Below are 18,481 nucleotides of genomic sequence, written 5' to 3'. Positions count from 1 at the left end.
ATATTCACAACTTGCCGCTTATGATTGTTGATTTTTAGGTGAGATAAAATAGTGTGTATTTCGTCAGGTACGGTTCAATTAGTTTGTATTCGGACAGTTAAAAGATAAAACAACACGTAGTTATATGTTGATGTTTTGTATTCTCTTCCAATCCGTTATCAGTTATCGATAAAATCCTAAAGTACATAGATGTATAACTGGATGTGATTTTGTCCTGACATAAAGAAACACTTAATCATAATAATATATGAATGCATTATATATGCTCTTAAACTTGGTGTCTGAAGTCACTGTGGTTTAGCATTATATACCTTCAGGGCAGTTATTATACCCTGTGTTAAGTCACACACACACACACACACACACACACACACACACACACACACACACACCCACACATACACACACACATACACACCATATCACACACACACACCCTCCCACACCCACACCCACACACACACACACACACACACACACACAAACAAACGCACACACACAAAAACCCACACATACAAACAAACGCACACACACAAAAACCCACACATACAAACAAACGCACATACACAAACACAAAAATACACACACACACACACACAAACTCACACATACAAACAAACGCACACATATGTACTTGTATCTATATCTAACAGAAAATATCTCTTATCCTACATCTTGTTCATGAGTTCAAATACCTATCAACATTTCAATCACATAGCTTTATCTGCTTGTGATCTAGTTGGATACAAATCACACTTGTCGAATAGGTTGTGTAGTAAATAAGACATGGCGGAGTGGGTGAAAGAAACAGACGAAGAGGGAAACATTTTGCAAACAAAGAAGTACGATGGGAAGTACTACGTCAGTCATTTTATTGGCAATATTAAGGACCATCTGTCTGCAATAGAGGAAATGGAAGTCAGAGATGATGATACATTTTTATTATCCTACCCAAAATCAGGTTTGTACTTTTGTACAGGTATGTTGGTACATATAAACCAGAGTCGTTATGCTGATTATAACACAAATGCCATATAAAACCTATATCACTGGATTAGTTAACGAGGTTGAAAAAGCGTTCAATTACGTGGGAAATAATTAAATGTCAAGACAAATCGGTCATAGCCTAGTGTCAATGACTTTGCCGCGTGACATTTTAAATACGTATTCACAAACATTCTTAATCGCTATGATGTAATGTATTGTTACATGTCGTCTGTTTGCATGTATTAATCTCGCTGCACACAATTTGATGTCTTTAACATCTGTTTGATGGGGCTTGAGATTTGTGATATGACTGTAAATCAGAAATGTTTAAAACACTATACTTACTTTCTTGTTTCCTTCAGGCACACACTGGGTTTTTACTATAGCCAGTATGTTACGAACCAGAGACACAGCCTATCATGGATCACCTATGTTTATGGACTTTAATGAAATGGAAACATTAAACAATATGCCATCTCCCCGAATACTAGCCACCCACATGACTTTTGATCGTCTACCTCGGCAAGCCAGAGAAGGAAAAGGAAAGATACTTGTTGCACTTCGAAACCCAAAGGATGTCGCAGTATCCCTGCATACATTCGTCAAGAAGCTAGACCATTCTGACGTCATCGCAACTTGGGACGGACTCCTAAAATTCTACGTTGAAGGAAAAAGTATACAACTGGTTTTCTACGTTTTGAGAGAAATGTTCGCGATCTACTTATTTTCTGAACGAATGTTTCGTTTGGTTAAATATTTCTATAACCTATTGGAAACATCTAGTAAATCTAAATTAGAGTTCGGATATACAACAATAATTTCAATTTAAAACATTTTGATGTTAACAATATTGATATAATGAAACTCACTTGGTATTTACACAAAGTATTATATACGGGTCGATAACGATGATCAGTAAACCTTTTACTCATAACGGACGCTAGAAATAACAAATAACAGTGATTTTATCAGTAAGGGTTTTGATAATGTTATCTGAAGGACACACATTGACAACACATACACAGCAACTATTAAAGCTACTTCTTCACGACTGAAACATCTGATTAGGACGTTTATCGTATTAACAGTCCAGCCTCATCATCTCGAAGTCAGCGTTACCGGGACTTCGAGTTATGCGAGTATTCGATTTAAGTGAGTTCAGATGTTAAATGTGAAATTTGGTCAGGAACGACGAAATACTTCGAATATAACGCGGCCTTAAAAGTTACATTAGTTCGAGATAATGATGGTCATTTAACAGATCTACATATCTTGGGTAATTATCAATAATTCTAATACTTTAGTTATCACGATCATAATGACCATACACAGTAAAACATCACTGATAAGACAAATATACTATAATTCATGTGTCAAAATTCAAAAGAAAAAATAAAAACATAACATTTAGAATTTATTTTTCCTTATCTAAAACTTTTTTATAAATCTATTTCTTGGCTTCAATTCTATTCTTCAGTGGTGTATGGCTCCTGGTTTGAAAATATACATGCTTGGGATAAAACCAAGAAGGAACACAAGGGAGATAACTTAATGTTTCTCATCTACGAAGAAATGAAAAAGGTGACCTCGTCGCAATCATTTATGTTATACATAAGTTTTGTAGTAAACTACAAGTACAAATAATAGCTCGCCAGTTATGATGTTATATTGGTCCCTCCTGACAATTATAAGAAATCTAGGTATACCTATTTTACACCTCATTATGCATAATATATTTTGTATATCTAAGTATTTTTGTTTCAAAAACTATCAGTGATATTGAGATTTTATCAAACAGTTCCCCTTCTAAATACGAGAGTGTTCTATTAAGGAAAAATAAACAAGATTTTTTTTTCACGATGACATAAACGAGAGGGTTCTGTCATTGTGAAACAAAAACGAGAAGATTTCTTGTAATTGTGAAATATATGAGAGGATTCTGTCATTATGAAATAAACGAGAGGGTTTTGTCATTGTAAAATAAACGAGAGGATTCTGATCATTATGAAATAAACGAGTGGGTTCTGTCATTGTAAGATAAACGAGAGGATTCTGTCATTATGAAATAAACGAGAGGGTTTTGTCATTGTAAAATAAACGAGAGGATTCTGATCATTATGAAATAAACGAGTGGGTTCTGTCATTGTGAAATAAACGAGAGTATTCTGTCATGGTGAGAAAAAACAAACGAGAAAATTTTATCATTATGAAATAATCGGAGAAGGTTTTGTCGTTATGAAATAATCGAGAGGGTTCGGAAATCATAAAATGGCACGGTGAAATAAACAAGAATATTTTCTAATAGAAAAATAGATGAAATGGTTCGTTACGTAGAAATAAACAAGAGGGTTTTGCCATGTTAAAATAAACGTGATTATTTTTTTTTTCATTCTAGGATCTGCACTCGCACGTTCAAAAGATGGCTGCTTTTCTTGAAGTCAATACCGAAAAGGAATTTGTGGACTTGGTGACACATAAGTGTACATTCAAGAATATGGTTGCAGAGGCAACGAATTCATTCAAGCCATCTGATCAGTGGAAGACTGCCACAACCAGTAAAACACTACCAATTTACAGGAAAGGTACGTACCAATGTAACTTGTACCTGTTCATTTACTTGCAAAATCGCATGCGCAAATATAGGAAGAAAAGTTTGTGTGTGTGTGTGTGTGTGTTTTTTTTTTTTTTTTTTTTATCTGACTTGCATTTATTTGTCTCTCCTGATTCAATGCTAGATTTACACGGGTTGATTGATAAGTTGTGAGCCTTTTATCAAAGATGTGTAGCAGGGATGTCCATTTTCAGCTCTACCAAAGCGTCATATGGTCAGTATATGTCGTAGGGGTAGCACACTAAATTTTAAAAAAGGCAAGTGACTTTTGCAAAATGAAGAATTTAATGAAAGAGTAGTAATTAAATATTTGCATATTTGCAAAAATCTAGCAACTTACGATATCCAGTTAACCATACTGATATCGTAGCAACAAGAGGAAATTATGTCTCTTCATATGCTACAGTGAAAAAGTGAGTGGCGGCATTTTAAGCAGCAAGCAGAGCCTTGGGGATGACGCCCGTCGTGGAAAGCGACCCCAGAAATGGTCAATAAAGTCCATGATTGTTATGGTTGACAGGCGAGTTACAGAGAGATATATAATCAGTGCAGTTGGGATTTTACGTGTAAAAATATATTCCATTCTTACAGAAAATCTTATATTGAGAAAGCTCTCAGCCCGTTTAGTACTAAGACTTCTGACAGTTGATCGGAAACACACTAGGCACATTTTATCGCGTGCTTATCTGAACTTTTTAGAGGCAGATCCTGTTAACTTTCTGCATAACCTTGTGGCTATGAATGAAACCCTGGTTCACCCCCGCCAAAGAAGGCAACGGCTGGCAGCTGGAAATGTTCTGGCCTCGGTTTTCTTGAATGCTGATGGTATTCTGAGGGTAGATTATCTGCAAAAGGGACAAAAAGTCAATGGCACATATTGTACATCACTTATTAGGCAGTTAAGAGAAAATATTAATATCAAGCACCGCGGGTTGTCTCACCAGGACAATGCGCCTGTTCACAAGTCTGTCATTGTCATGGCTGCCAATTACGATTGTGGCTTTGAATTGATTGAGCGTTCGTCTTATTCGCCTGACCTCACTCCATCAGACTTTTATCTATTTCCAAAAGTTAAAAAGTCTTTCTGAACGGTCAAGAAAACGACTTCTTTAAAAGTGGCATTGAGTCCCTTAAACATTGCTGCTGACAAAAGCATATATATACTGTAGGGAATTATGTTGAAAAATTATGAAATATGTCCATTAAATACCATACCCTTAAATATGAGGCTCACAACTTATCAATCAACCCTCTTACCTGTGTGTAAGAAATATGTAATAATGTTAAGGGATATGTATGTTTTCTTATTTAGCTTATTTCGTCCAATTCATGCCTGTTATGAAGAGTCGACTTGTCGATCTTTTCTTTGGAATACAAATTAAAATATTTCCTCCAAACTTAATAACAACACTTTTTACTTGTTATATGAGCATGCTTTTTATCTTCCTCATTCCATTCGTGTCTGTCATATAATTTATTTTCTGTTCCAGGGGAGATAGGTGATTGGAAAAACCATTTTACGGTAGCACAAAATGAATATTTCGACAAAATATATGAAGACAAAATGAAAAATTCCAGTTTTCATTTTATGTTTGAGTAATAAACATATAATATCGAGATTGTGTTTACAACTATAACATCGTCTTTGAACAACTATACTTAAACTCTCATCTAATTTTCTAGAATACCATTTCATTGTAATTTATCAATATTCAAGCTGTGTTATAACCTTAAGTACCTTGATATGAGTGTTGAGATGTGACACGGCAAGATACATCAATTCAAATAGGAGTGAAAGACATAAACACCAGGTGAAACTGATTCCAAAATATCAGCAAAGCTTCAGAATGTATAACGTTTAATTTAACAAACTCGAATTAACACCAGACAAAGGTAAGACAATTCTGGTCTGTAATGAAGAGGCGACGTGTCGATTCCTTTCCTTTGAATAAAAGTTTGACATCTTTCCTCCAGACTTGTCACTTGTTTGTTTACTTTATCATACATTTACGAGAGGCAGACATGACCCATGCTATCTATTATGTTACATGCCTATACCTTAGGTGATCGATCCTTAGATAACCTGAATACGTAAAGGCCAAAGCCAATGCAATATTACTCTCTGATAATTATAATCCCGTTGGACCTTGATACCCCTCGAGCTCAAATATTATTAAAAGGAATGATGTGGTTTCAATTGCTGCTTATCAAATAAAACCACAATACTGAAAATAAATTTTGGAACAATTTCAGGAACTAAAGTTATATACAACCGTTAAAACATATACGTTGGTTAATGACGTTAAAACTTAAATACATTTTTATACTGTTTTTTAATAGTTGGTTAGGTTTAACATTTCATCAGCACATAAGGCCATCTTTAGATGGCCATCCTATACATGTGAAGTGAATACCCGTTGTAGAATGTTGTTATGTTCAGATAAGTCAAATGAAGTACAGATGTATGTTGCTGAAGGCCAGCATCCCATCCTATCACATTATTGTGAGAGATATTTTCTGTGTGTGTATGTGTGTGTGGGTTTGTGTGTGTGTGCGTGTGTGTGTGTGTGTGTGTGTGTGTGTGTGTGTGTGTGTGTGTGTGTGTGTGTGACTTAATACAGGGTATAATAACTGCCATGAAGGTATATAATGCTAAACCACAGTGACTTCAGACACCAAGTTTAAGAGCATTTATAATGCATTCATATATTATTATGATTAAGTGTTTCTTTATGTCAGGACAACATCACATCCAGTTGTACATGTACTTTAGGATTTTATCGATAAGGATTGGAAGAGAATACAAAACATCAACATATAACTACGTGTTGTTTTATCTTTTAACTGTCCGAATATAAACTAATTGAACCGTACCTGACGAAATACATACCATTTTATCTCACTTAAAATCTACATTCATAAGCGGCAAGTTATGAACATAGTTTTGGGAATTTAACATCACATTTTCATTTTGGTTTTAAACACGTTTTGTCTGTTATAACGATATATGTATGCAATGAGTCAACTGTAAGATTAGATGTTAATTCAGTATAGAATGTTTGGTCGTTTGCTAATGCGTGTTGGACAGAATGCAGGAAGCCAGCTTGAATATGTTTTTCAACAAAATCGATTATATGATAGTGTTTAAAAGCAACATTATATAATTCATGTTAAGTATTAAGATGTGATCTGGAATATCGGTAATTTGGTTTAATCATATATTATTTGAAAAAAAACATGGGATTGGACACACGTTTACAACTTGGGAACGTCCACTTCTGTAATCACCTATAATAACAGCATTTCATGATAAAAGTAAATCTATGTTTATAGCAGTATATATCTAGACAGAAAGAAAAAAAAACTTTACTGTATACAGATGGAGGATGGCATCTTCCATTTATCAGTAGTTCAGATACTTTACTTGATATGACATAAATATATAAAGTATGTTCACATGTCAATGCATATAAATATATACATGTACATTCATAATTAAGTTTTAGAATCAGTTTCTGTACGTAAATTTTAACATTTCATTAAACCAATATTAGTGATTTGATACTGAAGCACTTTTTTGCAAGTCGATTCGTATTTTTGATTTGGTCTTGTGTTATATATATGATACACTGGTCAATGAGATATTCACCTATAATGTTTACGGTCTAGGGGGTAGTAACTTTATTCCGGATATTGTCAGTTGGTTTTATTTTTGTTTTATTAGTTTATATTTAATTCCGGAAAAAGGTGTCCAAACCTATTGGTTTTTTTTAGTTAGTTGTTGAAAAAAAAGAATAAAGATGTCGGAATCTTAGTGTTATTTTTTCGTCGGAATATTTGGAGACCTAATCCAAGCAGACAATACTTCAACAAAAATAAATTATCATTATCAGCCTGGTTCAAATCAGCAGACCCGTTAAACAGTGCATCTTGATCAACGTTTATGTTGTATCTAGATAGTTTTCTATTTAGTAAGAAGTCACATGCTGGTGATAAGATTAAATTACTTTTTAAAAGATATGCATTCAAAGCCCTGCAAATATGACGGAGTCTAGTATGAATCATATCTAATTTATTTTATGGCGCCTACAGAGAGTTTATGCACAAGTTTGTATTGTCTTGAAAAACATTTTTTAAAATTTGGCACTGTTTCTAAAGTTATAGTTGACATATCTTACGAGTTCTATATTCTCAGAGTATTTGGGATAAAAAAATGTTGATATAAAACTTGTCAACACTTTGGTAATACATAATATTGACCAATTCTTAAATTATCTGCACTAATGTAGTTTACTCTGTTGCATACGGTGTCGTTAAGGAACTAGATTATGGTGCTTTTTCACAAATATAACTTTTTTGTCTTCAGGTTTTTCCCAGCCAGTCTCTTAATGTAAATACTGTTTAGTAGCGAATAAATGCAAACCTGTGACTATTCTGGCAGCGTCAAGTTTTTCTTGTTTGGTTAGAATCTGTATAATGTTACAACCATCCCACACTTCAATCATATATTCCAAAATACGTCTGATAAATGCACTATATGTTTTAGATAAAATTTCTTTATTCACTGTAAATTTCAGTTTTCGTAAAACAGACAAATGTTTAGAGGCTGATTTGACTATATTCGCGATTTGTGATACCACTTGCCATTTTCACTTAAAGTTACCCCAAGATGATTGTGTGTGACATTATTTGTCAACATCGTGTTATTTAAATTCAAAATCAAGTTTTTCTACCGAACCAGTAAAACAACTAGGTCCGTTTTATTGGGATTAAAACTTAATTCCATTTCTTCGACCAGTAATCAATCACTGCTAAATCATGGTTAATATAATATTTGATTTATGCACTATTTTACGACGCGAGCTCGGAAAAACACATGCAATGAAGAGCGCGATTATTTATTACCGGGGTCAGAATCTGTGTACACGGCGGCACATGAACATTATTGACGTATACTCACCGGACTATCAAGACTTCAAACATCATATGATGATTAGTTCTGGATAAGATTGTGTCGGCTTTAACAAGAGCGATACACGAAGAAAACACAGGTAGACAAGTCTGTTCTCCGACACACACTCAACATGGACGGGCTGCTATCATTGCTGGTGTCATATGTCTGGGCGTTTCTTTTGTTGATTTGCTATGGGGAGGCAAAGCCATCGAATATAGTATTCATGGTCGCAGATGATTATGGTAAGATTTAGTATAACTTAAAGCGTCTATAATGATAAAAAAAACACTACGAGAAAACGATCATTTGTAGATGTAAATGTTTCATACTGTAATAAGTTTGAACTGGTCTATGACTCCTCAAACTTTAAATCGTGTTGTTTACAAATATAATCTTACAAATGATATGGATATGTAAAAGCTAAATATGATACCAAACACCTTTATGAAATATTGATTATAAATGCATTGTATGTACTTATTTAGAACAATTGTCAGAACGAGTGACCTTCAGAGAGTCTGAGAGATGTCATTCTTGCAATCAAAATGATTTATAACTTTATCAGGACAATATATTTCCAATGTATGAAAACGATAGTTTTGTACATGTACTATTATGATAGTTCGTTGTTGTCAGTTACACATTCATTACAGGTTGGAATGATGTGGGCTTCCGCAACCCCAGTATGATCACACCCAACATCGACAAGCTAGCATACGAGGGAGTTATACTGAATCAATCCTATGTACAGCCAGTATGCACACCGTAAGTATCACTTCACATAGTTTAGGGACCATGTGAGACAGTTGTTATCGAGATTAAATAAGTCTAGGAATAAAATGACATTTTATGTAAGTTCAACAGCAATTAAGATACCATGTAACATTGTTCAATAGTTCTACGTATTAACATGATACCGGAAAAGTCATGTGACGTCGTATAGAACCCATAATACCCGGAAAGTCATGTGACGTCGTATAGAGTCAATGATATCCGGAAAGTCATGTGACGTCGTATAGAGTCAATGATATCCGGAAAGTCATGTGACGTCACTTAGAGTCAATGATACCCGGAAAGTCATGTGACGTCGTATAGAGCCCTTGATACCCGGAGAGTCATATGGCGTCGTATAGAGACCATGATACCCGGGTAGTCATGTGACGTCGTGTAGAATCAATGATACTCGGAAAGTCATGTGACGTCGTGTAGAGTCAATGATACTATGGCTCTTTGTAACGTTGCCGTGTAATTACAATATCACTAGATGCACCATATACAACGTTAATGCACTAGGGTCACCATTGAACATACTTGTGTACTTTGAACGGATATTAACATAAAGTTTTAACGTATGTACCTATCACAAGAAAGTACATAGAAATTTTGTTTCATTCACAGGTCTCGTAATGCTTTTATGACAGGCGTGTATCCTTTCAAAGCAGGTCTGCAGGTAAGTATCCAAACCATATTGAAATTCATTACAGAGGAAACGGGAAAATATTTGTTTACTTTCATAATTTATCTACGTCATTTAGCTTAGTTGCAGGTGAATTATTCGGCCATGTTATTTCTTATTGTATTTGTCTTGATTTCTGTCTAAATGTTTAATCTAGATACGTATTGTCATCCTTAGTAACAAAACCCAAGATGAATAATAATTATCTTTACTGTGAATACAAATGTGCAATAATTACCGTCATAAGCAATGCATACCTTGTAGAACACTCATATCGAACCCAAGGTATATTACAATGACCGTAGAATGAAACACTTGGTATCTATGACGAATCCTAGAGGGGGTAAACAGCTAATAAAGCAATTTGGACATTGTTGTCGACTCCTTTCGATTTTCCTCTGTCGCCTTCAGGGTGTCAACAATTTAGGCTCTTAGGATCACTGGCAGGTCCTAGAAAGACGAAACATATGTATTATGTAGTTTTTATTAGTTGGCTTTACTGTATCTTTACATTAAAAAAAAATTATGCTGTTACTTGTATATTTTGTACAATTTATGTATTAAGATAACCATGATATTAAAAGTATTCCTTGTTAATTTTTAAAAACAACTAGATATATTACGTGTACATTAATGTCTGTGTAGGACATTAACACAGCTACACTATGGTTGCCCTGTTATTGTATAATTCATTAAAACATTTTGCTTTTGCAGAGTACAGCCAATGAACTATAGTAACATATACTGTAGTTACCAGGTTACTGTATAACTATAGATTAATGAATATCATTTGCCAACAAACTACCTATATATGGCACTTACCTAGACATATTGCAGTTAGCGTGTTATTTTCTTTTCTGATCTTAATTCTTGCTTCATAACCGGAATATGTACATATTACAGCATATCGTTATTCTGCCGCCACAAGCGACATGTTCTCCAACTAACCGCACATTCCTGCCTCAATATCTCAAGAAGTTAGGATATGCAACTCACATGATCGGAAAGTAAGTACAGGAAACGATTAAATGTGTGAGTTGTATGAATCAAGAGTAAAGTTAAATTAAGTAAGTATTGAAATCAGGGTGACAAGATAAAGTAAAGATAAATGATTAAGTCAGCACGAAGCAAAAGGTAAATATGAACGCTGAAATAAGAACGACTGATGAAAGAAATGTAAATGATAAGTATGTATTAATAACGTAAATATAAAATAAGACACTAAACAAATTCAATAGATTTAAATGGTGATGGCAGTACAACCAAAAACCGTAGAATATTCAAGGTAAAGTTATTTTGTGTATGGTTACATTTGTTCAAATATATATCAGTCAGGTTGATAAAGGACGGATGATGGATGAGTAAATTAGAAGGAAGTGGACAGAAAATGAACTGATGTCTTAATCGTCTAGGATTTACTCATTCCTATGAAGACATCAGAATGAATGGTGAAGTGAAATAATCCCAGTAGCTATTTTTGATTTGTTATTTCAAGGTGGCATCTTGGATTCTGTAATTGGAATTGTACCCCAACCTACCGTGGATTTGACTCGTTCTATGGCTTTTATAACGGGCAGGAAGATTACTACAACAGATCTGTGGGTAAGTATAGCTTTAATTATTCTGATTTTCCTCAGTCAGCTCCAAGGTTTCAATAATTAGGCCCTCAGCATCACTGAGACGAAAGGAGGAAACGGCTGTATAAAGTAGTTGAATTCATTATTTTACTCGGCTGTATCTATCTCAAAATTTGTATTTAAGGCGTCATTCACTTGTGTAACTATAGAAGATCATCAAGCCTTTTCATTTATAGCTAATACAGTGTATTTGCTCAATGTTAAAGAGACCTATGTGCAACATATACGTACAATTTATGCTTAGCAATGTCCATGAATGTTTTAATTGCTAGAGAAAAATTAAGAACTGATTAAAGCCGGATAAATCCTGTGGTTATAAGTTACCTATTCTAATTATGAAATAAAATCTTTTTTTCATTCTATTTTCTATAAGTGGGCGGTTTGGATTTCCGTGATAACAAAGAAGCTGTTGTCCCAGATGTTACGAAATATTCGACCGTAAGTATAGCAGGACATTGATCTAAATAAAGGTAATCAAATCCTTGTACAATTCTAAAACCCTGTAATTTCTAAATGCATTTTCTTTTTATCACATAAGTGGAGCTAACCCAAAAGTATGTTATATTGTAAATCTCCAGGTAGGGAGATAAAAAGACATCTGAAAGGAAAATAGGCACATTGTTTTAGTGAATCTCGCTGGATCATGTCGGACATTAAAACTTTTATTTCTGCACAAAAGACATGCTAAGCTATCAAAAATTGAATTTCATCATGATAAGTACCAGCAAAGGCGTTGTAATGATACTTTGTCTTTCAGTATATATATGCCGAGCGTGCAAACCAGGTGATTTCAAATCATGACAAAGACAAACCACTCTTCTTGTATTTACCTTTCCAGTCTGTCCACGCACCGATCGAGGTATCATAATAGATATGAATTCATTAAGTGTCTAACTTTTGGATAGAATTAAACTAACAAAATCTCTCAAAATATACTAGGTTTAACATAATTACCAGTTCAATATAAAGTAAAAGGAATATTTGTCAGCTTAACAAAGCTGAAATTTATCGTGAAAATATACAAGAATGAGGAAATGACAATTATATAGTGCTTAGAATTGCATATGACAATCCCATTGTGACGACACCAAATTAAAGAACTAAACGTTTATGTACAGAGGATAGTAAATTGGTCAAATAACAAGCATATAAGTGTGTTAACGCAAAATCGAAAATGTATTTTTTTTTCTAATTTTCGCGATATTACTTTATAAATTAAAGGTACCTGTTAGCTATGAAAACATGTATAGCAGTATTCAGAATGAAGGAAGGAGGAAATACTGTGGTATGTATGATAGGATTTTTATAATCAAATCGTATTTTCTTCAGAAAAGTGTGATTTAAATAGTAAGATTATTTGTTGCATGTATCTGTTTTCATATTTTGTCTGTTATGTTATCAAAAGGCATGTTCTGATATCGGATACTGTTTGTTTTGATGTCCGAAACAGTGTAATGCGAATTTTAACAATGCGGAAACCAATATGTTAAATTGAGGTTTTTCTAAGATGAGTGATTTAGACAAAATTTCGTTTCTGACAATTTTTTTTTCTCAATCCCATATGATGAGTGACAGAAATAATATCTTTACCAAGAAGGAGAGGTTGTCTTTGTGTATCTTTTAACGAAGGAATCCTGAACTTGCGTTTGTTTAATAGGTATGGTGACGGCTATGGACGACCTGGTGGGGAATGTGACGGCCGCCCTGAAGGAGAACGGAATGTATGATGACACACTCTTCGTCTTCACGGCCGACGTAAGTGAAATAATTCTGAGACATGAGTTACAAATCTGTTTTCGCCGACATCAATTAAGATATCAGTCATACAGTATTAGTCGATCAATATTGCCTACGTAAGCCAATCTAAGCTGACGGAAGTCTGCGTCGATTCAATTAATGTTGATTTACTCATCAATTTTGAGGCTTTTACTGATTGCATATATTATTTCAAATGTTTGATCAGAATGGCGGATGGCCTACCTACCATGGAAATAACTACCCACTACGTGGTGGGAAGACTACCGTATATGAAGGCGGTACCCGTGCAACAGCCTTTATCAGCGGTGCAGGACTAGAGAAGAAAGGCTATACATATGATGGGTAATTTATAGACTTTTCCAATGACCTACAGAATTTGTAATGACCACATGACGCGAAACATAGAGTCTATTTCATTGGTAAAAGGAAGTTGAAATACAGATATGGCTGGTAACATATAGTCTACTTCAATGGTCGCCGTAAGAGATATGAATACTATTTTGATAATGATCTTCCGCAAGATTCAGTCTAAACCACAAAACCCGAACGTTTACGTACTGATTTTCAAATCTTCCAGTATGATGCACGCCGTTGATTGGATGCCAACTATACTGTCTGTGGCAGGAGGAAAACCTGGTATGTAATTTAATCCTTATTAAATCAAGTAAACGAAAGATGGATTACGCAATTTTTTTGAATACTACATAAACACTTGCAATCTCGTGTACAAAATGGCAAAAGTGAAAGTCGTATTATTCATTATGGAAAACTGAACTTAAAAGAACACATTTTAGCAAAGCTTTCTAATACTAATAATGGTACAATTTAAGTATGAATCAATTTCATGATTTACAGATGACACAGATCTGGATGGCATTGACCAGTGGGAGAGCCTCAAGACTGGTGCTGCATCAAAAAGGACAGAATTTATCTATAATCTTGACGACATGAATCCGCCTATATGTGGCCACGCTGCCATTAGGTAAACGAAGTATACAAAACTACTCCTCACATTCAGGACACATTAACACACACATTTGTCCAATGGAAACGTTTTGGTTTTGCCTTTTGTTTTTGTTTAATGCCTATGTTATCGCTAGCAGTTTGAAATATGTCCAGAAATGGAAAGGAGGGATTAGGGACCTACATAGATTTGGTTTAGATTAGAACAATTACGAATGCCTGAAAATTGTATAGCCTAACACTATCCCTAAACCCCTGGACTGGCGTTATCACGCCTGCTCTTTTTCGAAAGGATACAGAGGGAGCTTATGGAGAATGAACAACCATTTTACGGGTCACCCTTGAAAGTCTCGTCCGCCGGACTATTGTTAGTAGTTACATCGGTGCAGGTGCAATTATAATTAACACTGATTTTTTTGGTTGTCCCATCTTGAATGTTTTTTTAATCATCCGACTAAGCTACTTCATTAATTTACTAATGTCCGTTGCTTTCTGATAATCCACTGCTCACTAGTCCGTCTTTTTACAATTATATATGAGATATGTGTGAAGGCGCTGAATTAAAAAGGGTTATGAGAGATTAAGGCAAGGTAAGTTACGTAGATGTAGAAATTGTTATGCTAGGTTGGGATTATCTAAGATAGATTTAATTTTTGAAAGAGTGGGAATCCCTACATTGGTAGGATGACTAGGTTATGTTTAAGGCTATGTATTTAGAAGGAGTAATGTGTTACTTCTCATTGGTTACATCTTGAATAGCAATAGAGAAATATATATTTGTCCGTTCTATGCTTTATACTTTCATAAACAGTATGTTTTATCTCGAAGATGGGTTATTTTATTTAAACCTAGTCTGCTTCCCGAAATGTAAATAATTGTATTAAGAGCTCCTTTACAATTTTTCTTTCGTGTTATTTATATGGAGTACCCAGCTTAATTTTTGGTCACCCTTCGGGTCAGATGACCTATTGCGATCGCCTTTTGCCCTGCGTCGTCCGTCGTCCGTCGTTAACATTTTCAACTACTTCTCAAGTTCTACTTGTGACATTGAGTTAAACTTACCTGAAATGATCGTGACATGGTCCTGAACAAAGTTTGTCAATTTCGGGTTGGCCCGAAATCCAAGAGGGCCGCCATGGCCGCCATCTTGAACACACATTTTCGACTTCTTCTTGAGTTCCACCAGTGCGATTGAGCCAAAACTTGCATGAAATAATCATGACCTGGCACTGACCAAAATTTTGTTAATTTCTGGTCAGTCCAAAATCTAACATGGCCGCCATGGCCACCATTTTGAAAATGCATTGAAAACGCATTCTCAACTTCTTCTCGAGTTCCACCAGTGCGATTGAGCCAATACTTGCATGAAATTATCATGACATGGCACTGACCAAAGTTTGTTACTTCAAACATCCTCCGAATAACCAAAACACCCAGGGTGTTGATATTTGGCCTGCAGCATGCTGGGATGAAGGTTTACGAAGTTTGTTGAAATGAATAACCTTAACCCACTTTCAAGGTGGTGGCTGAGTGCCCCTGATTATTAATCCGGGTGAAATAAGTTCAAAATTTGTAAACTTGTATTTTATGTCAGATGACCGTTAAGGCCCACGGGCCTCTTGTTTCTAAATATTGTGTTCTTGAGACAAATTTCATCTTTAGTCGCTTAGTAGAGCTATGGTGTTTTGGTCTTCTACAAAACGACATAGGTACGGTTTTGTCTTTTGAAATTTCAAAGCCCCAGTTATCAGCTAATTTCTGTATGGTGTTTTCTTTATTATTGTACTGTTGTGTGAGATAACCTTACTACTCTACTTGTGTGCCAAACGCTGGTGTCATCAGCGAACTGTCCTATCTTTCCTACACGTATATCGATTACTATACCAGCATCGTGCTCAGACTGTTAAGCCATCACAGTTATGTTTTCTACCAAATACATTAATAATTTGGAAATTTGACATTTTCGCAATTTTTTACAGTGAACAACAAATTGTTACCTATTAATCATTTAGCAAATCTGTGTTAAAGAACGAACAGGCAGAAAAAGATATTTCACACATTAAAAAGCAAAAAGAAGTAAAAGAAGATAAAAGTTTTAAGGCATGTACATATCTATATGTTGCGGTCTCTTCAGTTATAGTCTGTTTCATAAAATGTTTGTATAACAGAGTTGGTGATTATAAGTTGATCGAAGGCTATCCAGGACAATATTCAGGCTGGTATAAACCGGAAACGGTGTCAGACGAATCATACGACAATACTGAGAAGCAACATGCAAGTTATGGACGGAGACAACTTTTCAACTTAAAGGGTAATATTACGTTACACTATTTCTCTCATACAGAAGTTAATTTACTATGCAAGTATTCTTAAAGATCATCTGTTCCTTTTTTCAATCAAACATAGTAACTAGGTGACTGCAGGGACAACTCTGCTTCATTTAAAAGAATGTTTTATTCTATTTGATATATATATTTGCTTTTATTTAAACTTGTACTATATATATACATTGATGAAACGCGTTTTACCCTCATGTTCTAAGAAAGTCTAGATGTTGTGATATATCTATTTTTTGATAGATGATCCGAATGAACACAAAGACCTCTCGCTATCACACAAAGACATAGCGGATCAACTCAGTAAAAGGATGGCTGAGTACCACGCTCAAATGATACCAGCTAACTACCCAGGAATCACGATTGCATCTAACCCACAAAACTACAACGGCTTTTGGAGCCCAGGATGGTGCTAACAATTAAATTTGTTGTATGAGTTACCGAAATCCAACGACATAGCTACTTTTTCATTCTCGAAATAACATATATATATATATACAGTTGTGATGTTTTCATTGTCAGTAACATATACTTTTCAATATATTTCACTTATAAATCAAAGAATATGACATGCTTGTTATTTATTCTTCGAAGCACCAGGAGAACATGTAATATAGAATAACGAAAATCCGTGAGGGATTTAGGCTCTGTTTAGCATTCTTATTACTTGAAGTTAAAGTCATGTCAACTGATCATTAAATTATTTAAACAATTGAAACAAATAAATATATATATATATTTTTCATTTTGTGTGGCTTTCATGTGGGGGTACTTTACATTCGCAAAATCAAGCGCCCAAAATTTTATTTGAAAATCAGTTTGAAAAACTACGAAAATTAAGTGCCTTGAAGAGATAAATTACAAACAATTCTTTAGCAGAAGTCTAATAAACATTAAACATAATTAAACATTTAGACAGAAATCAAAACAAATAAAAGAACTACAGATTTGTATCTCCGGGGAGAAAACTATGATTGTACTGCAAGGTCGTTGCCAAATTATATGATTCTTAATGGGAAATGAGCCCGGCGATTTCTTCTCTTCAGAAATAACATGGCCTAATAATTCACCTGCAACTAAGCTAAATGACGTAGATAAATTATGAAAGTAAACAAATATTTTCCCGTTTCCTCTGTAATGGATTTCAACATGGTTTGGATACTTACCTGCAGATCTGCTTTGAAAGGATACACGCCTGTCATAAAAGCAATATGAGACCTGTGAATAAAACAAAATTTCTATCTACTTTCTTGTGATAGGTACATACGTTAAAACATTCTGTTAATATCTGTTTCAAAGTACACAGCTATATTCGATGGAGACCCTAATGCATTAACGCTGTATATGGCGCACCTAGTGATATTGAAATTACATGGCAACGTTACACAGAGCCATAGTATCATTGACTCTACACGACGTCACATGACTTCCTGGGTATTATTGACTCTACACGATGTCACATGACTTCCCGAGTATCATTGACTCTACACGACGTCACATGACTTTCCGGATATCATGGACTCTACACAACGTCACATGACTTCCCGGGTATCATGGACTCTATACGAAGTTACATGACTTTCCGGGTATCATTGACTCTACACGACGTCACATGACTTTCCGGGTATCATGGACTCTACACAACGTCACATGACTTCCCGGGTATCATGGACTCTATACGAAGTTACATGACTTTCCGGGTATCATTGACTCTATACGACGTCACATGACTTTCCGGGTATCATTGACTCTACACGACGTCGCATGAATTTCCAGGTA

General features: G+C 34.9%; 2 protein-coding genes across 2 annotated transcripts; both read left to right on the top strand.

Moving 5' to 3' along the window:
• The first annotated feature begins 786 nt into the window (after positions 1-786).
• On the top strand, positions 787-5,198 carry LOC132553830 (amine sulfotransferase-like). Its single transcript, XM_060218112.1, has 5 exons — positions 787-961; positions 1,350-1,661; positions 2,465-2,568; positions 3,383-3,569; positions 5,089-5,198. The coding sequence occupies exons 1-5, from the start codon at positions 787-789 to the stop codon at positions 5,196-5,198; spliced, it is 888 nt and encodes a 295-aa protein (XP_060074095.1).
• Positions 5,199-8,760: 3,562 nt separating this feature from the next.
• On the top strand, positions 8,761-17,118 carry LOC132553831 (arylsulfatase B-like). The gene is made up of 14 exons (XM_060218113.1): positions 8,761-8,794; positions 9,206-9,317; positions 9,951-10,002; positions 10,912-11,015; positions 11,504-11,610; positions 12,019-12,083; positions 12,403-12,504; positions 12,867-12,930; positions 13,303-13,400; positions 13,609-13,745; positions 13,981-14,039; positions 14,259-14,385; positions 16,535-16,677; positions 16,946-17,118. Exons 1-14 carry the CDS (start codon positions 8,776-8,778, stop codon positions 17,116-17,118), a joined length of 1,362 nt encoding a protein of 453 aa, XP_060074096.1. The 5' UTR covers positions 8,761-8,775.
• Positions 17,119-18,481: the final 1,363 nt, after the last annotated feature.

Source organism: Ylistrum balloti, unplaced genomic scaffold, assembly GCF_031769215.1.
Source record: "Ylistrum balloti isolate Yb309-2 unplaced genomic scaffold, AGI_CSIRO_Ybal_v1 Utg370358, whole genome shotgun sequence".
NCBI classification, from domain to species: domain Eukaryota; kingdom Metazoa; phylum Mollusca; class Bivalvia; order Pectinida; family Pectinidae; genus Ylistrum; species Ylistrum balloti.
This window is presented reverse-complemented; position numbering and strand designations above follow the sequence as displayed.